Genomic DNA, 20718 nt, shown 5'->3' with positions numbered 1-20718 from the left:
ACTCCAGTTTAAATGGAACAAATGAGCATTGCTGACTCCATACTCCAAGGACCAAGTTCTTCCCTCTCTCCCCTACACTTATCATTTATCTAAACACTACTTAACCTCCAAAGTCCAATTCAAGTTCCACCTGCCCCATGCCCATCCATCCAGGCCTTGCTAGACTCAGGCCACCCACAGTGAACTCTCCTGAATTGGAATGCCTGCCAATCTTAGCACTTCTTTTCATGCTTTTGCTGTCTATTCAAGTGTGCATCTATGTCTGCCCTATCTATATAAGAAGGCTGGAAAGGCTCTTGAGAGCATGGCTTGTGCCTTATGCTACATGTCTACAGTACCCAGCACCTTCTTCCAACAGCAGAAATTCAGAGTAAATGCTTCTTCTGTTCAATACTTTTCAATGACTCCCTACTATAGAAGATCAACTAAAGTACAAACTCCTTAACTTGGCATTCAAGGCCCTTTATGATCAATCAGGTGTACCACCCTACCTTTACAACCTTATCTCTTATCCCCTTTCATATGCCCTATGCTCCGATTAAAAAAAAAATCCCTTCTATGAGCCCTATTCTGTTTCAATGCCTTTGTTCATGCTACTTCCTGTATCTGGAATATACTCCCCTGCTTCTGCTTGTGAAATGATTGTCTATCTTTTAAATACCCCTTTCTCCATAAAGTCTTCCCCAACCCCCCCGAAGTTGGTAATGACCTTTACCTCCTTCCTCTTCCCCATTAGAATTCATTGTGCATGTGTGTTCTCTTTTTAGCAGAGTAATTGGAATGTTTCCTCTACCCAGTTAGACTATAAGCTCAATGAGGTGCAAGACCACATCCCACCTCAACTGATTTTTAGATGGATTCCATTTATTTCTAGTTCAGTACTGCAGACATCTTCCCCAAGAATATTCCCACCCTCTTCCATCTGCACAATTCTTTTTTAACATTTGTGAGAATCGACTGAGATGGCAATTCAATAAAGAAGAGGATCGTGTGTTTGTGAGGATTAGTAGTATAATCCCCATTTGATATAACTGAAGCCCAGAAACTGAGGCCTAGAGAGGTTAAGCCACTCCCCCCCCACCCCCCTACAAGATCACATAAGTTTGTGAGATGTCTGTGAAAGCTCTGATCCCTTCTTTTCTGCAATTAAATCTCTGTGCCACAATGCAGGACACTGAGAGGTGATGCAACAGCTTGAATTCTACTGCCTGGTGCAGCTATTGCTTAGCCACCATCACCTAATAATAATGCTTCCCACACTGCTCACAGGACAGCAGGCATACAACTTTGCTGTAAGCACCTCCCACCAAGGAGAAACTCTAAATGTGCTTCCAAAACTAAAAACCCACTCCTGCCACCCCAGTTTCTAATTAATTCAGCACTATTGAATCTCCTACTGGTACCTTCCATCTGACAGAAAAGCTCAGCACCATCTGGGCTCTGGGGTTGCCACTCTACCAATAACATAAGTATTTCCATTGTGTCCTGGTGGCAAGTGAAATGAAGGCCACATGTTGCATAATCACCAGGATGACAAAATTCCTTATCTGACAATTTCCACTTACATCTGAACTTTTCATAAGGAGAATATCAAATGGAGTACAATGAGATGACTGCCACCATTCCAAATTTCATTTAGAAATTAAGATTTATACTACACAAAAGGGCACAGTACACAGCTGGGCATCTAGGTGGGACAGTAGATAGAGTGATAGGCCTGAAGTTGAGGAACAAAGTTCAAATATGTCCCTTACTATGTGACCTTGGGTAAGTCACTTAGCCTCTGTTTGCCTCAGTTTCTTTTCTTTTTTTTGAAGTTTTCTTTTTTCCTCTTTTTAAAAACAGTACTTCCCCTCCCCTCCCTAATTACATGTAGAGATAGTTTTCAACATTCATTTTTGTAAGATTTTGAGTTCCAGAACAAGGTCACATGGTTTAGACCACTAATGTTCCCTCCCCTCTTTTCTCAGTGAGGGCAACAAGGACAGAGCTCTAATAGCACAAAGGGTCTGAAAAGGTTATTTCCCTAGCCTGATACAGATTAGGTAAAATGACAGAAGAAAGAAATTTTTCTTCCTAACCATATCCTTACTTCTAAATGTTATGGGCCCAGAGCACCCCAAAAGTTTTCTAGGGTACATCAAAGAACCTTCTCCTTAAGAAACTAAACCAGAGGACAGATACGCCCAGAGAGATAAGCAGAACCAGTTAGGACTGAGCTAGTTTCAGGACCCCCACCCTTCATTCTAGTCTCCCTCAACCCTGGGTCGATAAGATTAGGTGTGGCTGCTTCCTTTGTGTCTTGAGGAGATGGCTTGAGAGATCGGCAGTCACCCCTCACCCAACTCCTCCAGCCACCATCCATGGGGAATGGTCCTTCCTCACTAAGGGAACTTTCCACAGTCAGATGGTCACCCCCATCAGCCCTCTATAAAAGTACCTGCCAGTCTCCTGCTCGAGGAGATTGGTATCTCAGAGCCACATGCTTTGTGCCATGCCTTTCTCCCCATAAGAAGTCCAAGGATTTCTCTTGGTTTCCCTTCCCTTCCCCTTCCTCTAAATAAACTACCATCTTATTCTTTTTTTTGGGGGGGGGCAATGGGGGTTAAGTGACTTGCCCAGGGTCACACAACTAGTAAGTGTCAAGTGTCTGAGGCTGGCTTTGAACTCAGGTCCTTCTGAATCCAGGGTCAGTGCTCTATCCACTGTGCCACCTAGCTGACCCCCTACCATCATTCTAATTGCTTTTGTGTGCAAGAGGGTATAATTTTTTTTTTTTGGTGAGGCAATTGGGGTTAAGTGACTTGCCCAGGGTCACACAGCTAGTAAGTGTTAACTATCTGAGGCTGGATTTGAACTCAGGTCCTCTGAATCCAGGGCCAATGCTCTATCCACTGTGCCATCTAGCTGCCCCAAGGGTATAATTCTTTAAAGAGGAATTCCTAAGGACCCCAAACCCCTATCCCCTATCCCTTACCCCATTCCCCCCATGACATAAAGAAGAGAAGTTTATTTTACTCATCTTACTTAGAATTCCTTTTATCTTTCCAGACAAGGCAGCTTGGCTTTCCTACATTACTAGCAGGGTTCCCACGGAAAAGTCTTTAACAGCTTCAGTTACCTCATCTATAAAATGTCCATTTGCATTTCACAGAGCAGTAGTAAGATCAAATGAAAGAGCAAGTGTGAAAAAGTTTACATTTGCATGACTTCAATCAAGAAGACTTGGGATGGTGACATTAAAATAATCTTTAAAAATATGAAGAGTTTTTCACACAGAAGACAGCTTAGACTTGTTCTGCCCCTCACCAAAAAACAGAATTACAACCAAAGGGAGAACATTATAGAGAGCAAGACTTCCCCTTAAATTAACATAAAGAAAAACATCCTAATATGTGATGGAATGGAAACATCACTAGACATGGAGATTTGGGGTTGAATCCCAATTCTGACATTGTGTGACCATGGGCAAATCATTTCATTTTTCTAAGCCTCAATTTTTAAATTTGTAAAATGAAACTAATATCTACCCCCAACAGGGTGGTTTTTGTTGTTGTTACTGAAAAAAAAAAAACCAACACCTTGCAAACCTTAAAGTGCCACAGAAATTTGCATCGTAGAGTTATATAGCTATTAGGGGTGTCCAAAAATAAAATGGGCTGGGGGTGGGGGAGGCATGGGCAGAGTGTCTCAGCACTAGGAGCCTTTAAGCAGAGACTGAATGACCATTTGTAAAGATACCTGTATTGGGTGCCAATTCTATGGATCCTATTTTTAACTTACTAGGAAATTTCACTATTTAAGGAAAATGCCAGCGTACCACTCTTGCCACCTCACAGACCGGTTGTTTGATAGAAATACATTATCTCTTCTTAACTCTAAGACAGAGCACTGAGAGGGACCCACTTCTTTAATCATCTTCCAGAACTGACCTTTGGCCTTCTGGAGCAGTCATATGAAATATGCACTTATCACTAACTTTTCACAGTTCACCGTCAATGGGGCCAGAATTTCCAGCCAAGCACTAACTAGGAATGACTCCTCAGGCCCTTGGCAGATAGCCACTAGAGAGGTTAGATGATTTGCTAATCACTTTGCCTTTGAACCTCCCCATATTCCTGGGCAATATGGGATCCACAATGTGGACTGAGTCTATTACATGAAGGTTTGGTTTGTTGTTGTTGTTGTTGTTGTTGTTTTGTGAGGCAATTGGGGTTAAGTGACTTGCCCAGAGTCACAGAGCTAGTAAGTGTCACATGTCTGAGGCCGGATTTGAACTCAGGTCCTCCTGACTCCAGGGCCAGTGCTTTATCCACTGCACCACCTAGCTGCCCCTACATGAAGTTTTTTTGTTTGTTTTTTTTGTTTGTTTTTTGGTTTTTTTGGGGTTTTTTTGCAGGGCAATGGGGGTTAAGTGACTTGCCCAGGGTCACACAGCTAGTAAGTGTCAAGTGTCTGAGGCCGGATTTGAACTCAGGTACTCCTGAATCCAGGGCCAGAGCTTTATCCACTGCGCCACCTAGCTGCCCCCCCTACATGAAGTTTTTAAACACATAAATAAAGTCTGGGGAAGAAGAAAAGCTGTTCTGTTCTCCCCCCTCCTTATATCTCCACAAAAAGAAGAATTAGAAATAAAATGGGCCTTATTTGTAGCAAGGGAGTTTAGTTAGAAGTAATGAAGAAGGGCCTGGCAGAAAGGGAGATTAAACAAGGACAGGCTCTCTGCCCTCTATTTCCATACTGACTCAAGTTTCCAGGTAACTTATTCTTTTCTGCCTAGTACCAGACCCTCATTCCATTTTAACCATTCAAATAAAAGGCTTCCAATATCCAGACCCTTGAGTACATAACATACAGAGGCAACCAGAATTGGCAAGGCCAAGAGGCACCTCATGCTGAGGCGGACGTCTGTCCTCCAGCCGCTCCCATCCAAGAGAGACACAGACTACTCTCCCAAAGCTTTCCATGGCTGGGCTGAAGCCAAACCACTCATCAGAAGACATCTGTTCATTTATTCTTCGAGCTCCTGAAATTGCTCTTGATGCCAAGAAGTAACAAATTCATTGATGAGACCAGAGAAAAGTTCATGGAATGAGTGCGGTGGGGTTTAATCCAGCCTTAACACCCCAGAACATGGCTCAGCTGGGCAGGGGAGGGCTCCCCCTCTGCAAATGCTACTTCTGAGATTAGGCAGCAGGGTGGAATTGAACAGGGAGGTTGACAGGGGCCTTGGCTTTATTATATAAAATAGCCAGAATCGTGATAGAAATTCACAGCTTCACATACAATCTTATTTTTTTTTTATTTTTTTATTTTTTATTTTTTTAGTGAGGCAACTGGGGTTAAGTGACTTGCCCAGGGTCACACAGCTAGTAAGTGTTAAGTGTCTGAGGCCGGATTTGAACCCAGGTACTCCTGACTCCAGGGCCGGTGCTCTATCCACTGCGCCACCTAGCTGCCCCCAATCTTATTTTTTTATTCTTGTTTTATGCTGAAATGCTTGTGTTACATATTATTATTAAGTCGACAAATCACTTTCTAGGTGACATGAAGCTCAAGTATATATTATCAAGTGTTTCTGCAGCCTCTGGTTCTCCAAGACCTTTTCACTTTTGTACTAGAACATTCTATGAAGAACAGGTATTAATGATAAAATATCCTACAGCAAAAAAGTTCTTGAGAGCCAAAGGCTGCAGAAGCACTTGATAATTTCTGCTTGAGCTGCCTAACACTAAAAAGTTTCCTAACCATCTCTTCTAAACATTTTCTTGGTTTCCAGGGGAAGGTTTGTAATTGTGGTCAGAAGAGTATGAAAGCAGGTGGCATAGTACCTTGGGTTTGCCTTTTAGGGTAGACTTGCTCTTTTTGGGGGGGGGGGGATGAATAATTGAGTTTTCAGAAATGCTTCTGACAACATATTGGGAGACCCCCTGTTTTCTAGAGTTAAGGCCCAGAAAGCAAGCTGTGCCCTGAGCTTGGCAAAAACAACAATCCTTTATATCCACCCTCTGGATGATCTCGCCCTCTGGCAAAATCATAGAATTCACCAGGTGTCCTCTGAGCTTGGCCAAACTGGAAAAGTCTTGCAATGAATCAAACTTGTCACGTTCTTGTCACCCTTCAATGTAAGGGCTACAGCTAATGGCACTGCAACTAGCATAAGGACTAAGATTCCCTACAACGCCTGGGGCCTCTCTGCTAGGGGCGGGGCCACAGCAAGCCAGTCTACCCTCCTTGATTGCAAGCCATTTCCCTCACTTTGAAAATTAAACTTCTCTTTGATTCCTGACTCCCCTGTCTCTAGCCTGCTGTTTGGCTCCAGCCACTCACAGGTTAGAGGCTGGTTCCACCTGATTGACACATCTTAATAGCTCTGTTTGGGCCTGACAAACATGGATAAACCATATGCACAGTCTGTAAACCAGTCGTGGCAATCCGAATAGCCAAGCCTGAATCTGACAGAAACCACAGTTGATATTTGGTCAGAATTGCCATGGATGGGGGAAGAATATTTATATAATATTCCCCATACTTCTTTTTCTCCCTTTTCTCTGAAAGTACCATAGAGAGATAACTCTGTGCCTCAGTTTCCTTGGCTGAACTCAATGACAGCAAAGATTACTTCTAGCTCTATATTTATATCCTGTGACCCCCAGGACCCCCCCCATCTATTCAAACCATCTTCTTCCATGAGCTAGGATCTAACTTTTGAATGAAGAACTAAGGTTTGGCAGAAGCCACAAAACATAACAAGAACATTACACGAAAGCAAGAGACAATAGGTTTAGAAAACACATTTGTGTGGGGGTGGAGTGGATAAAGCACAGGCCCTGGATTCAGGAGGACTTAAGTTCAAATCTGGCCTCAGACACTTGACACTAGCTGTGTGACCATGGGCAAGTCATTTAACCCTCATTGCCCCACAAAAAAAGCAAAAACAAACAGAAAACACATTTGTGAGCTAGGTCTAACATGGCTGGCACACTTCAATTTAGCAGAAAATCCCAGGTATTCTATTAACTGAGACTGTAAGAGTCATCACAACTCAAAGATTCTGATTGTTAGGCAATGAGACACTTACTAGCTCATGAAATTTCTCCTTTATTGAAGTTATCAAAGATGCAGGGGGAGGCAACTGGAAAATTGGGGAAATAGCAGTCAACGCTATTTTCAATTCTTTTCCCATGTACAATGGACTGATTCCGTGGAACCAGAGAATTTCTGAGCTGAAAAGATCCTTTTGAAGTTATCTAGTACAATTTTTACCTAAATTAGGGACTCCATCTCCAACAAATGGTCATTTGGTAGCAACATAAAACTCTAGCAGTAGAAAATGCACTAAGTCCTGAGGCAGCTAGTCCACTTTTGTTCAGCTCCAACTGTCAGGAAGTTTTTCCTTATGTTAGCCTTTTTCCATGTGGAAGGCCTTCGGTCAGGCTGCTGCCCTTCTCATATACCATGGCAATATTCTCTTCTACACATCAGACAATAGTAGCTCCTTCAATCAGTCCTCATGTGACATCTCTCTAATCTTCCTGTCACTTGTGTCACCCTCCTCTGAAATCACTTTAGTATGTCAATGTCCTTCCTAAAATGTGGCTCCCATACTGAAGACTTTTAATACAATCATATGTCCTTGTGTTCAGTCAGTCAGAGCTGGGGTCAGATTTAGCAGTCTAACCTCATGGACAGAACCTGAGAGCTTCAAGCATTTGAAGATTTGCTATTACCTCCTTGGCTTTACACTATAAAGCATGGTCTTCAAAATGAGGGCCTCAGGGGGCAGCTAGGTGGCGCAGTGGGATAAAGCACCAGCCTTGGATTCAGGAGGGCCTGAGTTCAAATCTAGTCTCAGACACTTGACACTTATAAGCTGTGTGACCCTGGGCAAGTCAATTAACCCTCATTGCCCTGCAACAACAACAACAACAATAATAATAATAATTTCAAGGAAAACAACATTGAAACATAACAACGTGAGGGCTTCAATCACACCAAAGAGATCACTCAGAAGGAAGATGAGTCACATCCTCCCAGCCTCTAATCATGCACCAACTTCTCTCAACACAACTACACCACCGGCTTCGTCAGTCATTATAGCTTAATACTCATTCTGTCTGCAAGTCCTCTAGGTCTGTCCATCTCTAGTGTTGGCCCCTCAGGATGGTTACAAACCTAGACAGTTAAAAAGGCTAAACTGTCCATAGCCTACCCACCTCCATATCACCTCACGGCTGTCACAGGAGGCCCTCATGCAGGTAGGTGCTGTACTACTTGGCAGAGGCAAGTGAGTAACCCTCCTCCTCTTTATATGCTTCAGTGCAGAGGAGTGAATAGCATAGGATGAACAGGCATGGTTGGATTGGGTCTACACTGCAGATCACATTATATTAGTTTTTCCTCCAAATTTACCTGTCTCATTGGAAGGCTCCACCACCCTCCCAAGTTACCAGGTCCTTGATTTTCTCATCTTTGACTCCTCGAGTGAAACTGCTCTTCAAAGGTACCAATGCTCTCTTTTGTTTTTTGTGAGGCAATGGGGGTTAAGTGACTTGCCCAGGGTCACACAGCTAGTAAGTGTTAAGTGTCTGAGGCTGCATTTGAACTCAGGTCCTCCTGAATCCAGGGCCGGTGCTCTATCCACTGAGCAATCTAGCTGCCCCCACCAATGCTCTCTTAACTGCCAGATCTGATGGCTTTTTCTCAGTCTTCCTTCTCGATCTCTTTGCTACATTTGACACTGTTGATTGTTGTCTCCCTTCCTGGATACTTACTATTTGTGTGTGTGTGTGTGTGTGTGAGTGTGTGTGTGTGTGTGTGTGAGTGTGTGTGTGTGTGTGTGTGTGTGTGAGTGAGAGGCAATTCGGAGTAAGTGATTTGTCCAGGGTCACACAGCTATTAAGTGTCTGAGGTGGGATTTGAACTCAGGTCCTCTTGATGCCAGGGCCCATGAGCTATCCAATGAGCCCTCTAGCTGCCCCCACTTACTTTTTTTTTAAACATTCATTTTTTTAAATTTTGAGTTCCAAGTTCTCTACCCTCTAGAAGGTAAGCAATGTGATACTCATCATCCATGTGAAGTCATGCTAAACGTTTCCTTATTAGATGGAAACTTACTCTTTCCTCTCTGAGTTGCTAAAAACAACGTAAGTATGGGGCAGCTAGGTGGCACAGTGGATAGAGCACCGGCCCTGGAGTCAGGAGGACCTGAGTTCAAATCTGGCCTCAGACACTTAATACACACTTACTAGCTGTGTGACCCTGGGCAAGTCACTTAACCCCAATTGCCTCACTAAAAAACAAACAAAAACAATGTAAGTATGCCACCTATAAATATGTTCATATCTGTATACTTAAAAATATCAGAAAATAATTATAATCAATTTCTTAGTGACCCAGGGATCAGTCCTTTCTCCCCCCCCACTCCAGAAAGTTGAATTTCTCCTTGAGAAACATCATCAAATCTCTTCTGGGACAAACAAGTGAACAAAAGGAATGTAGACAGATTCTTTTGTCTAGACTAATGAGATTAAACCACACCTAGATAAAGGGATTTTGGTCAGGGGTCTTACATTCTCTCATGTCACTTCCAAATCATGTCAACCAATTAGATTTGTTTGCTGTGTGATGGACCTCCTATAGTGGAAAGGTATATGAACCAAGACCCAACTGTGAGGAGGGTTCTTTGGTCTGAGAGAGATGGCCATAGACCTTGTTTTACTATCCTGCCGGCCATATTAATAAATGATAACATTACCCAGATACCATGTCTCTCATTATTATTTTTTTTTTTGCAGGGCAATGAGGGTTAAGTGACTTGCCCAGGGTCACACAGCTAGTAAGTGTCAAGTGTCTGAGGCCGGACTTGAACTCAGGTACTCCTGAATCCAGGGCTGGTGCTTTACCACTGTGCCATCTAGCTGCCCCCTCTCATTATTTTTAATCATCACAAGGAGCAGCTAGGTGGCACAGTGGATAGAGCAATGGCTCTGGAGTCAGGAGAACCTGAGTTCAAATCTCAACCCAGATGCTTACTACTTGTGTGAATCTGGGCAAGTCACTTAACCCCAACTGCCTTAAAACATCTGGGGCCATCTCCAGTCATCCTGATGTATATCTTGCCACAGGACCCACATGGCTCTGGAGGAAAGAACGAGGTTGGTGACCTTGCACAGCCCTCTCTCACTTAAATCCAATTTGTGGCATGTCATGACATCACGCTGACGTCATGGTCCTCTTTCAGAATGGACAAACCAACAACCAATCATCACAAAAATTTGGGAACAGAATTTTCTATTCCATTTAAATATCTTCCAAACAAAGAGTTCCAATTCCATAAAAATTCAATACCTTCCAAACAGTTTGAAAAAACAACTGACTGACATCAGGAAAGAGGGAAATTTACTAGTTGAATTTCAACAAAGCCTTTGTATAACTGGTGAATGGAACTGAAAAATGAGTTATAATTTCTGAAACGTAGCCAATGAAACATTTCTTCGATTTGAAGCTAAATAACACTGTTAGGTATCTTTTTTATTTTCCATTTGAAGCCAAGTAACACTGTAAGGTATCTTTTTTAATGAGTCATTAAAACCAAGTATAAAAATAAACAATTTAAAACAGCCTTTGGATTTCTATATCACAAAGTATTAAATCAAGATTTTCAAAAATAATAAAGCATATTTAATCACACTGATCTCACTAAAATATGACATATTTTAGTGTGAAAAAGCTATTGTGCCATTAAAACTATTTTCAAAACATTATTTCATTTTTTCTGTGTCATGTACCTAGTTATTTGTAATTACTATATGTATATAATTTATAAATAATGAATATACAAATGTTAAGGCATCCATGCTAAAAATGTCGGCTAATGGGGAGGAAGGAGTGCAATCAAAAAAGTCTGGCAACTAGAGTCTGGATTCTGGAGAGCAGAACTAGGGCTAAGGGAACCATAGGGGTAGAAGAGTGGATTTCAATTAAATCTAAGACCATTCTAAAAACCAGAAGCTTCTTCACCCTGGAAAATCATTTGTGCCTTAGAATTTACATATCAGGAGCCTCTCCCTCTGATGAGATGGCTCCTCCCAGGCCCTCTATTTAAGGACTTTGCCCAGCCAGCTAGCCTCTTCATTTCTTACCACTGCAAAAATCGCAGCCAGACCTCCCCATTTTTCTAGCTACCCCGTAGAATGTAAGCTCCCTGAGGACAGTCACTGCCTTTTTTTTTTTTTTTGCTTATATTTGCATTCCTAGTGCGTAGCACAGTGCGCCTGGTGCACAGTAACTGCTTGTTGACTGATGAATGAATGAATAAATGAGTGAATGAAGGAAAGCAAAAGTATTTAAGTATTTCTTATGTGCAAATTATTGAGCTTGGGATAAAAAATGAAGAGTAAGACAATCTCTGCTCTCAAGGAGGCCACACTGTAATGGGGGAGATAACATATGTGGAAACTTTCTGCTGTGAATCGGGCAGTAAAGGTCCTCTGGTCCAGCAGTCATACTAATATAGATAAGTTAAAAAAAAAAAAATCAGAACCATTTCTGATGCTGCACCATTTGACAGAGCCAAGGCCTTTGGAATGGATTATTGCAATAGCTGAACTCCTTGCCTCAGTTTCTCTGTCAAGAGGAAGCTGGATGACCCTTTGTCAGGGAAAGTTGTACTGGGAAGTCAAGCTTTTCAAAGGGTTTGAGCTAAATGACTTCTTGAGTCCTTTTCGACACTAGGATTCCACAATCTTCCTTTCTGGAAAAGTGATACTATTACTTTAAACAAATGAGAAAGGGTTTGACAGGAGGGAAAAATGAAGCCCAGACTAATCAGATATAAGTAATATGGCATTAGAGCACTCAAAAGAGGACTGGAATTCCAGTCTCTCTTGCTTTACCCCCAGCCTCCATCTCAGAAAAATTGGTACTTTCATTTAATTAACATTCTGGGGGCGGCTAGGTGGCGCAGTGGATAAAGCACCGGCCCTGGATTCAGGAGTACCTGAGTTCAAATCCGGTCTCAGACACTTGACACTTACTAGCTGTGTGACCCTGGGCAAGTCACTTAACCCCCATTGCCCCGCCCCCCCCAAAACACTAATTAACATTCTGTCTTTTGCATGTGGAGATGCCACTAACCTAGCCCCACTGTCACACATTCTGTTAATCTTTCTTTTTCTTTCAATAGGAAAAATCTACCTGCCCTAAGACATACATGTTCTCTTTCTCCCTTGTCCCCATCATGACCAGTGGCATGCATTCACAAGACAACTGGCTGTAGGAGAGATACAATCTAGATCATGGAACAAAGCAAAACTAACTGGATGACACACGGATTGAACCTATAACTCTAGCCTACTTTATTAGCACAGTACTGGAATCTATTTCCCAAACAATATATTGTGACACAGGTATGTGGCAATATCCTGGGTTTCCTTACTGCCTTTGCACTAGAGAAAAAGGATGAGGGCAGTTAAGTGTTTGTTTTGGGTTTTTTTTGGTGAGGCAGCTGGGGTTAAGTGACTTGCCCAGGGTCACACAGCTAGTAAGTGTTAAGTGTCTGAAGCCGGATTTGACCTCAGGTCCTCCTGACTCCAGGGCCGATGCTCTATCCACTGCGCCACCTAGCTGCCCCCAGTTAAGTGTTTATAAATATGTAATACTGCTAGAAACAGAAGACTGGCTGAACAGAGGCAACCCCTGAGCCCACCCCAACCCCAGCTACTCCTTTATGTTGAAGAAAGTTCAATGACTAAAAAAGTTTACAATATATTTACTCTAATAAATTGTCCTAAGCAGTCAGAGAAAAAAAAGTTTCATTTTAAGACTAGATATTTTAAGACATTTTTTGGACTAGAAATCAAAACAATGTTGTTTTTTTTTAAAAAAAATAAGCCCTTACCTCTGTGCATTATTTTATGCTTCTCCCTCAGATATGTAAGACCCTTTATTACCTAGTAGAGAAGAAATACAGATATTTATGTTGAAAAGTCAAATAAGTACAAAAAAAATCTAAGTTCAATACCACTAATTCTAAATGGTCCAAGAGATGTTGTCCAGCAATATAATATTAAGCAAAAATGATAGATGAGAGAAGGAAAGAAGAAGAAGGAGGAGGTCTGAGGGTTTGCTGGGTGCGAGGTGTACGTTGACATCCAAGTGGAGATATCAAGCAGGCATCTAGAAATATCAGACTGGGGAGAAACTGAGGATGGAGATAGAGATTTGGGACTCGATATTCTCTATTGTCCTAAAAGTATGGTCAGACTAAAAAGAATTTCTGTAACATTTTCATAAAGAAAATTCACTTTTATTCTCAATACAAAAAGTTTAAAAAAGGGAAAGTCATATAGGAGTAGAGAATGAGAGACACAGAAAGACAGAAACTGAGACAGAGACAGACATTCATTATGGCAGCTACAAAGGTCGATGATAAGCCTTTCAAGAGTCTATTTTCTTCAACCAACCTCCTACTTTCTTGTCTTTATTAACTACTTTAAACAAAATGGCAAAGAAGACAAATACTTACAGCAATGCTAACTTTCCCCAAGATCTGCTCAGGAATTCTTCCAGCCTTCTTAAGGACCTGGTCCAAAGATCCTCCATCCTAAGAATAAAATGACAATGTTTAATGAATTTGTTTCAGACCTGCTGAAGGAAATGCAAAGCAAACATTCCTTTTAGATGAAGACAAATGTCCTTTTGTTCTCTTCAAGTGATCAGACAACAAACAAAACATACTAAGTGATAAATGGGTTACAGGTGCTATAGATTGAGAAATGTAGGAGACCATCTCTTTTATTATAAACTTACCATATAGTTAAGGACATAAGACATGTACACATGAAAAATTAGACAATACAAGCTTTAAACAGATTAAGAAAAGGCTCCATGAATCAGAAGACTACAAATGAGTAGCATGGATAACACATGTCTGCAGTATGTAAAAGGAAAGATTGCTTTGCTTTGAGCTAGAGTGGTCAGAGACAACCTTTCAGGAAAGGTGAGAGCTGATGATTCATCAGATAACCAATGATTCATCTTATCATGAGTTATCAACAAACTAATGATTAATTTCTATTCAAAGAAAGTATGAGCTACTACATTAATCTGATATCTAAAATGTTAATTGAAGAGAACAATCTGTATTCACATAAAATTCAGTTTCATGCCTGGAGGAGCTTATAGTCTTTCCGTGCAACAAAGAGGTCTTGAATTTAGAGAACCGCACCCCCCAAACCCCCTGTCAAAGTCCCTCCAGATAACAGGGAACTTTAAGCGGCTAGTCCCTAGTCAAGGAGCCAGATCAAAAGACTCAGCACACCTTCATCACACACCCAGTTGTTTAACCTAGGTACTTCCCCATGGAAAGAACAGGCACCAATCACCTTTCAGGGTTTTCACACACACACCAAGTGAGTGAGTAAGTACTGTTGTAGAAATAACTGGAGGACTTCAAAACTAAGCCAGTAGCCAGGCAGTGTCTGATGAGACAAGACAGATAGGTAGAACTTCAGGACCCAGGTCATAAGCAAGAGAGAGCATGGGAGAAGGATTTAACCCCACCTATGACACTATGAGAGGAAAAAAGAGTAACAGTAGCGAATTCCCAAGGGACAGACTCAGAAAACAAAAACAAAAAAAGTAAGGCTACAAAAAAAGGACAGGGTATCTATTTATATATCTCATATAAAAATAAATGAATAATATACCTTCTGTAATAAATGTTAAAGGAGATCAGAAGACAACATTGTCAGTAGAACTATCGGGGAAGACTTCCAGAGGAGATAGAACTTGAGTAGGATAATGAAGATTCGGATCTACAGAATGGAATTGCTATAGAGCCAATCCTGCCGGTCTGAAAACCAGACAGCTTTATTTATTTTTTTTTTTTTTGGCGGGGCAATGGGGGTTAAGTGACTTGCCCAGGGTCACACAGCTAATATCAAGTGTCTGAGGCTGGATTTGAACTCAGGTACTCCTGAATCCAGGGCCAGGGCTTTATCCACTGCGCCACCTAGCTGCCCCTCGCCTTATTTTTAAGTAGAGAAATTGTCAAGTAAATGTAAAAATCAACATTTTTTTGCTCATCATGTTTAAGGCTCTCTGTCGGGAATCATAAGACCACAACCAACAAACACCACTAAAATTCTATGATTTTTGAAAGATGCCCTAGTCTAATTCTAGGATAGTATACAGTCAATTTTTGATCCCCTGTGCTCATGGGGAGGAATAGCATTGTAGATAATCCCCAAACTACTTTCTTCAAGATCTGAAATGATGTTCTATCCCCTGCTACTATGTAAGAAATAATGGGCTTCTGTCAATGCCCAAAGGCCCCAACCAGAGGAGATTGATCTAGATTGATTGAATTAAGTGAGACTGAGAGTGATTGACTTTGCTGATTAACCCCCTTAAAGTTAATTAAATTGAGGGGCAGCTAGGTGGCGCAGTGGATAAATCACCAGCCCTGGATTCAGGAGGACCCGAGTTCAAATTCAGCCTCAGACACTTGACACTTACTAGCTGTGTGACCCTGGGCAAGTCACTTAACCCTCATTGCCCTGCAAAAAGCAAAAATATATATAAAATTAAATTGAAAACCACACCTGGCCTGCACTCAATAGAGTATTATTGTTCTCAGAAGCTAAGGATTTTGAACTCAGCCACGAGACCACCCTCAAGTCCTGTGAACCAATAGATTTGGGTGATGCTAACCAATCAGCTTGAAGCAGTGTGCAAGGATGGCCTCTTCCGGGGGCAGGGAGGCAGGAAGTGGGAAGTGCTGTTTCCTCTCGAAGTTCAGCCTCGCCTCGCCTCGCGGGGGAGGACTTGGGTGAAGAAGCAGGCCAGGTTGAACCCTTATCTCTCTTCTAGGATAGATAGGCTTTTCTTGGTTTTCTGACCCAGGTGTTCTCTTTTTTACTAATAAATGCTTAATGCCCCAAACTGGTGCTAACGCTTCAAATTCAGTAAGTACACCCTAGCTAGTTTTCTCCCACACTGGGGACAGGAAAAAAGCAACCACACATTAGATTTTACTCATCACACAGTACCCAAATAGTTTTACCTTCCTGATCAGGTTTTGCTAGGGAAGGAGGAGCAGTGCAAAAACACTAGGGCAGAGGTTAGAGGGTGAGGGAGGAGAGAAGCCAAATAAGGCAAAGGAGAGAAATTTAAACTGTACTTCTTCAGCCATGCAGAAGAATCTGAATACTTTAGTCCTACTGCTTATGTCTTCTTCTAGATTCACACTGAAGTCCTCTCTCAATCTATCAATTACCTGTTGTAGATTATTCACAGATAGAAGATATCTGCAGGTGTCTTGGTATATTTACATCCACTTTCTTTTTGTTCTTAATTTGCTAATTTTTTTTAATTACATGTAAAAAATTTTAACATTCATGTTTTTAAAATTCTGAGTTACAAATTCTCTCCCTCCCTCCTTCCCTTCACTCTTCTCTGAGAATGGAAACAATCTGATATAGATTATACATGTGCAGTCTTTATATCCACTTTCAATGAGATGTGACAGACTGCTGAACTATGTATGCTATGGCAAGCCAATCTGATCATTTTAACTATCTTCATAATCAACAGTCTGAGGTCATGTTCGATTTTATAGAGATCAACAGAAACTGTGAAACATGACCAATCGAGTTAGTCAGTCAGTTGTGCTCTTGTGTCCAATCATACTGAGGGCTTAACAGCAGCAAGTTACCACTCCATAAAGTGCAGTCACAAAAGGAAGCCATGATACAAAAACCCCAAGTAAACCCTAACACTGTTACTTGGTTTATACTTAAATATGAATAAAGGTTGGTCAGAGGCCCTAGGAATGTTACTTGTATCAATCAATTTGTAATCGCCTCAGAATAGGCACTTCCAAAAAAAATTAAAAAAAAAAAATAGGCACTTCCTCCCCAAATTCATATTACAGACAACTCGGCCATGCCATCTCTTTCATTCTCTGCAATATTTGTCCATGTCCCAAAACAGCGGAGGTCTTCCTCTAAGTCTTTTATTTGTTTGTTTTTGTTTTGTGGGGCATTGCGGGTTAAGTGACTTGCCCAGGGTCACAAAGCTAGTAAGTGTCAAGTGTCTAAGGCCACATTTGAACTCATGTATTCCTGAATCCAAGGGCCAGTGCTTTATCCACTTTGCCACCTAGCTGCCCTACCACTAGGTCTTTTAATATTTCTTGGATATCAGTGCAACACCATGGCTGCCAACGTATGACTGTCTTTTATGCTTATATGAATGCACAAGTCAAGAAATATTGCACTTTTAAAATAAAATAATTAAGCCACATTGAAATCTGATAGGATATGAAACATCCAATTTTGCTATCTTAATCCAACTTCTCAATGCCTCTTGTTCCTCACTGCAGTTTAGGAATGAATATGCTGCATTAAACTGATTGAAACTAGTAGCCTAAATAGAGATGGCCCAAATCATTCTTTAAGCTGTCACCTTGACAATGGAAGAAGTAAATTAAAAAACCATAAAACCCAGCAGCAGAGAGAAAGAAAAACTCCATTTGAAATAATCCTAAATATATAAAATATTTAGTAGTTTTATCTACCATGGCACATTCAGGAATTATAAAATACAACTATAAAATACTTTTTACAGAAATAAAAACAAACCTAAATAATTGTTGTTCAGTCCTTTTCAGTCACGTCTGAAACCCCATTTGGGGGTTGTCTTGGCAGATACTGTGAGTGGTTTGTCATTTCTTTCTCCAGATCATTTGACAGATGAGGAAACTGAGGCAAACAGGGTTAAGAGACTTAATCTTGTTAAGTGATGTTTTAGCTAATGAGTGTCTGGGTCCAGATTTAAACTTAGGAAGATGAGTCTTCCTGACTCCAAGCCCAGCACTCTATCCTCTGTGCCCCATAGGATATGCTGAGCCAATATATAAAACATACTAATAAATTAATTTATTTATTCAATGCCATAACAAAATAATAAGGCATAACTTTACAGAGCAAGAAAAATATAATAAATGTACATGGGGGAAGTAAATGTGAAGAATCTCAAGGGAAATAACAAAAAAAGTTGGAAGGAAAGGGGTTTGGTAGTACTAAATCTCAAACTATACTACAAATGGGTAATCATCAAAAACACTTTGCTATTGGTCAAAAATATTTTAAAAATTGATCAATGGAACAGATTAGCTATATAAGATATAGAAGTACAGACAGTAACACAGTGCCTGATAAACCTAACAACCTAGGTAAGGATTTACTATTAATCAAAAACTTCTGGGGAAAACCGGAGCCTGCCAGTCAGATAGAAATTAGGTTTAGGCCAACATCTCATACCATATACCACAACAAACTCCAAATGGATATGTGATGTGGGTATAAAAAGTCACATCATAAGCAAATAGAAAATCAGAAGAGATCTTTCACAGCTATGGATAGGGAAATATTCTTAGCCAAACAATTGATAGAAAACACAAGATAAAATGGACAATTTTGATTACAATAAATTGAAATGCTCCTACACAAATTGATACAGTTCAAATTAGAACAGAAAAAATTAACTGAAAAAAGATACTTGCAGCAAGATTCTCTGCTAAAGCTCTCATTTCCAAGATATATAGACAACTGAATCAAACATATAAGAACAAAAGCCATTCCCCAACAAATAAATGATCCAATGATATACAAACAGTTCTCTAAGAAATGTAAGCTATCAACAGCCATATAAAAATGCTCCAAATCATTGATAATAAAAACAGAAGGAAATTAAAACAACTCTGAAATCCCATCTCACATCTACTAGACTGACAAAGATGACCCCCCGCAACCCAAAAAATGACAAGGGACAGTGGGCCATTGTTGGTGAAGTTCTGAAATGTTCCATCTATTCTGGAAAGCAATTTAAAAGTATATCTCAAAAATCACTAAATCGTGTATACCTTGTGACCCAGTGACAATACTAATAGGTTTATACCCCAAAGATTGAAGACAAAAAGGAAAGTAGTCATATATACAGAAATATTTATAGCAGTACCTTTTAGTGTAGCAAGAAAGTGGAAAAAAATGGGGGGGAGAGTCTGAATAAATTATGGCATATAAATATAATAGGATATTATTGTGCCCCATCCTGGGCAGACTTCCATCTTCATTACCGATTTTTTTTTCCGGGGAAATGGGGGTTAAGTGACTTCCTCAGGGTCACATAGCTAGTAAGTGTCATGTGTCTGAGGCCGGATTTGAACTCAGGTCCTCCTGAATCCAGAGCCGGTGCTCTATCCACTGCGCCACCTAGCTGCCCCCCTTCATTACCAACTGACAAAAGTGTTGATGAATGCAAACTGCAGAATGAGAGATTTTTTAGATGTGACCAACTTGTAAAACTATTTTATTTCAACATACTTATTTAATATAATGAGTTTATTTCTTTTGGCATGAAAAATAGAAGGTAGTAGGGAAGCAAGTTATATTGGCATGTGTTATATAGAGAATAACAAAAAATAAAAAGTTTTTTGTTCTTTTGTTTTAATTAAAAAGATAGGGAACAGCTAGGTGGCACAGTGGATAAAGCACCAGCCCTGGATTCAGGAGTACCTGAGTTTAAATCCGGCCTCAGACACCTGACACTTATTAGCTGTGTGACCCTGGGCAAGTCACTTAATCTTCATTGCCCCGTTTCCCCCCCCCACCCCCCCAAAAAAAAGATAGCTTAGCATTCTTTTCTTTAACTCTTTTCTGGACTATAAATAGAAATAATGACAATGTCAAGAAAGGAAGTAAGCAAATATTTATTAAAATACCTTCTATGTGTTAGGCACTGTGCTAAGCATTTTACAAATATTATCTCATTTGATTCTCACCACAATCCAGGGAGATGGGTGCTATTATAATCCCCATTTTACAGTTAAAGGGATTTAAACTTGGGTCTTCCTTACTCCAGGTCCAGCACCCTATCCAATGGGACATCCAGCTGCCTCTAAAAGAAAAGGCTCAAAGTGAAGAGCTTACAATGTCATAATGAAGTAAAAAAAGATTTGTTGTATAAGTCACAATAAGAATCAAGAGCTGACTATATTAACCTTCCACCTTTCCAATTCTATACTACCGTTGCTAAGGGCCTTGCTGAGTAGAATAAAACTGCCTAAATTGTACTTATTTTTAGCAGCTAATTATAATCTAAGTTAATGGTGCCTTTGTGAAGGTTTTCTTTAGAAGAAGCAAATGCTTTATGAAAATATTAGTTCAAAAACTCTTACAATAGCACTATCTACTTCTCAGATGAGTCCCAGTTTCACCACCTGAGCAAGACTTTGTAGCACTAAAAGATTCCAAGTTCTAAACCAGGCTTTGTCTGTTCCTTCTTCCAAAAACTCATACTGGGAAGTGTTATTACAACTCCTTTCTGAGAAAAATCAATCAGCACTTAGACAGTAAGTTCTACATAAACTGAAGAGACACTAGGTGTTTTTCTGGGGTGCAAGGAGAACCAAGACACTTCAAAGGATGAAATGTTCTGAGTGGCAGTGGTCAAATTCCTAATTGAAGGCAAGGCTGAAACGAAGAAAGGAAGAGGACAATAGTATAAGCATTTTTTTTCTATCATCCAAAGTGTAACATGGTTCAAAGAACATTGGGCTAGACCTGGGTTCTAGTCCTACCACTTATGCAGAAGAACTGTGTGAGTTGGGACAAGAAACAACCTAAGCCTGTTTCAGACTGTGCTATACAA

The 20718-nt window shown here is 40.6% G+C and overlaps 1 protein-coding gene across 1 annotated transcript in view; it reads right to left on the bottom strand.

Annotated features, from left to right (window-relative positions):
- MAP2K1 (mitogen-activated protein kinase kinase 1) overlaps nt 1-20718 on the bottom strand; it is a 100697-nt gene that overhangs the window by 34292 nt on the left and 45687 nt on the right. Inside the window, exons 4-5 of the mRNA XM_043984913.1 lie at nt 13529-13606; nt 12902-12953 (exon numbers count right to left, since the gene is read on the bottom strand). Of these exons, the coding sequence (XP_043840848.1) occupies nt 12902-12953; nt 13529-13606 (130 nt within the window). The remainder of the gene's footprint in view (nt 1-12901; nt 12954-13528; nt 13607-20718) is intronic.

Source organism: Dromiciops gliroides, chromosome 2 (assembly GCF_019393635.1).
Source record: "Dromiciops gliroides isolate mDroGli1 chromosome 2, mDroGli1.pri, whole genome shotgun sequence".
NCBI classification, from domain to species: domain Eukaryota; kingdom Metazoa; phylum Chordata; class Mammalia; order Microbiotheria; family Microbiotheriidae; genus Dromiciops; species Dromiciops gliroides.
Note: the sequence above shows the minus strand (reverse complement) of the source record. Positions and strands in the feature narration are given on the sequence as shown.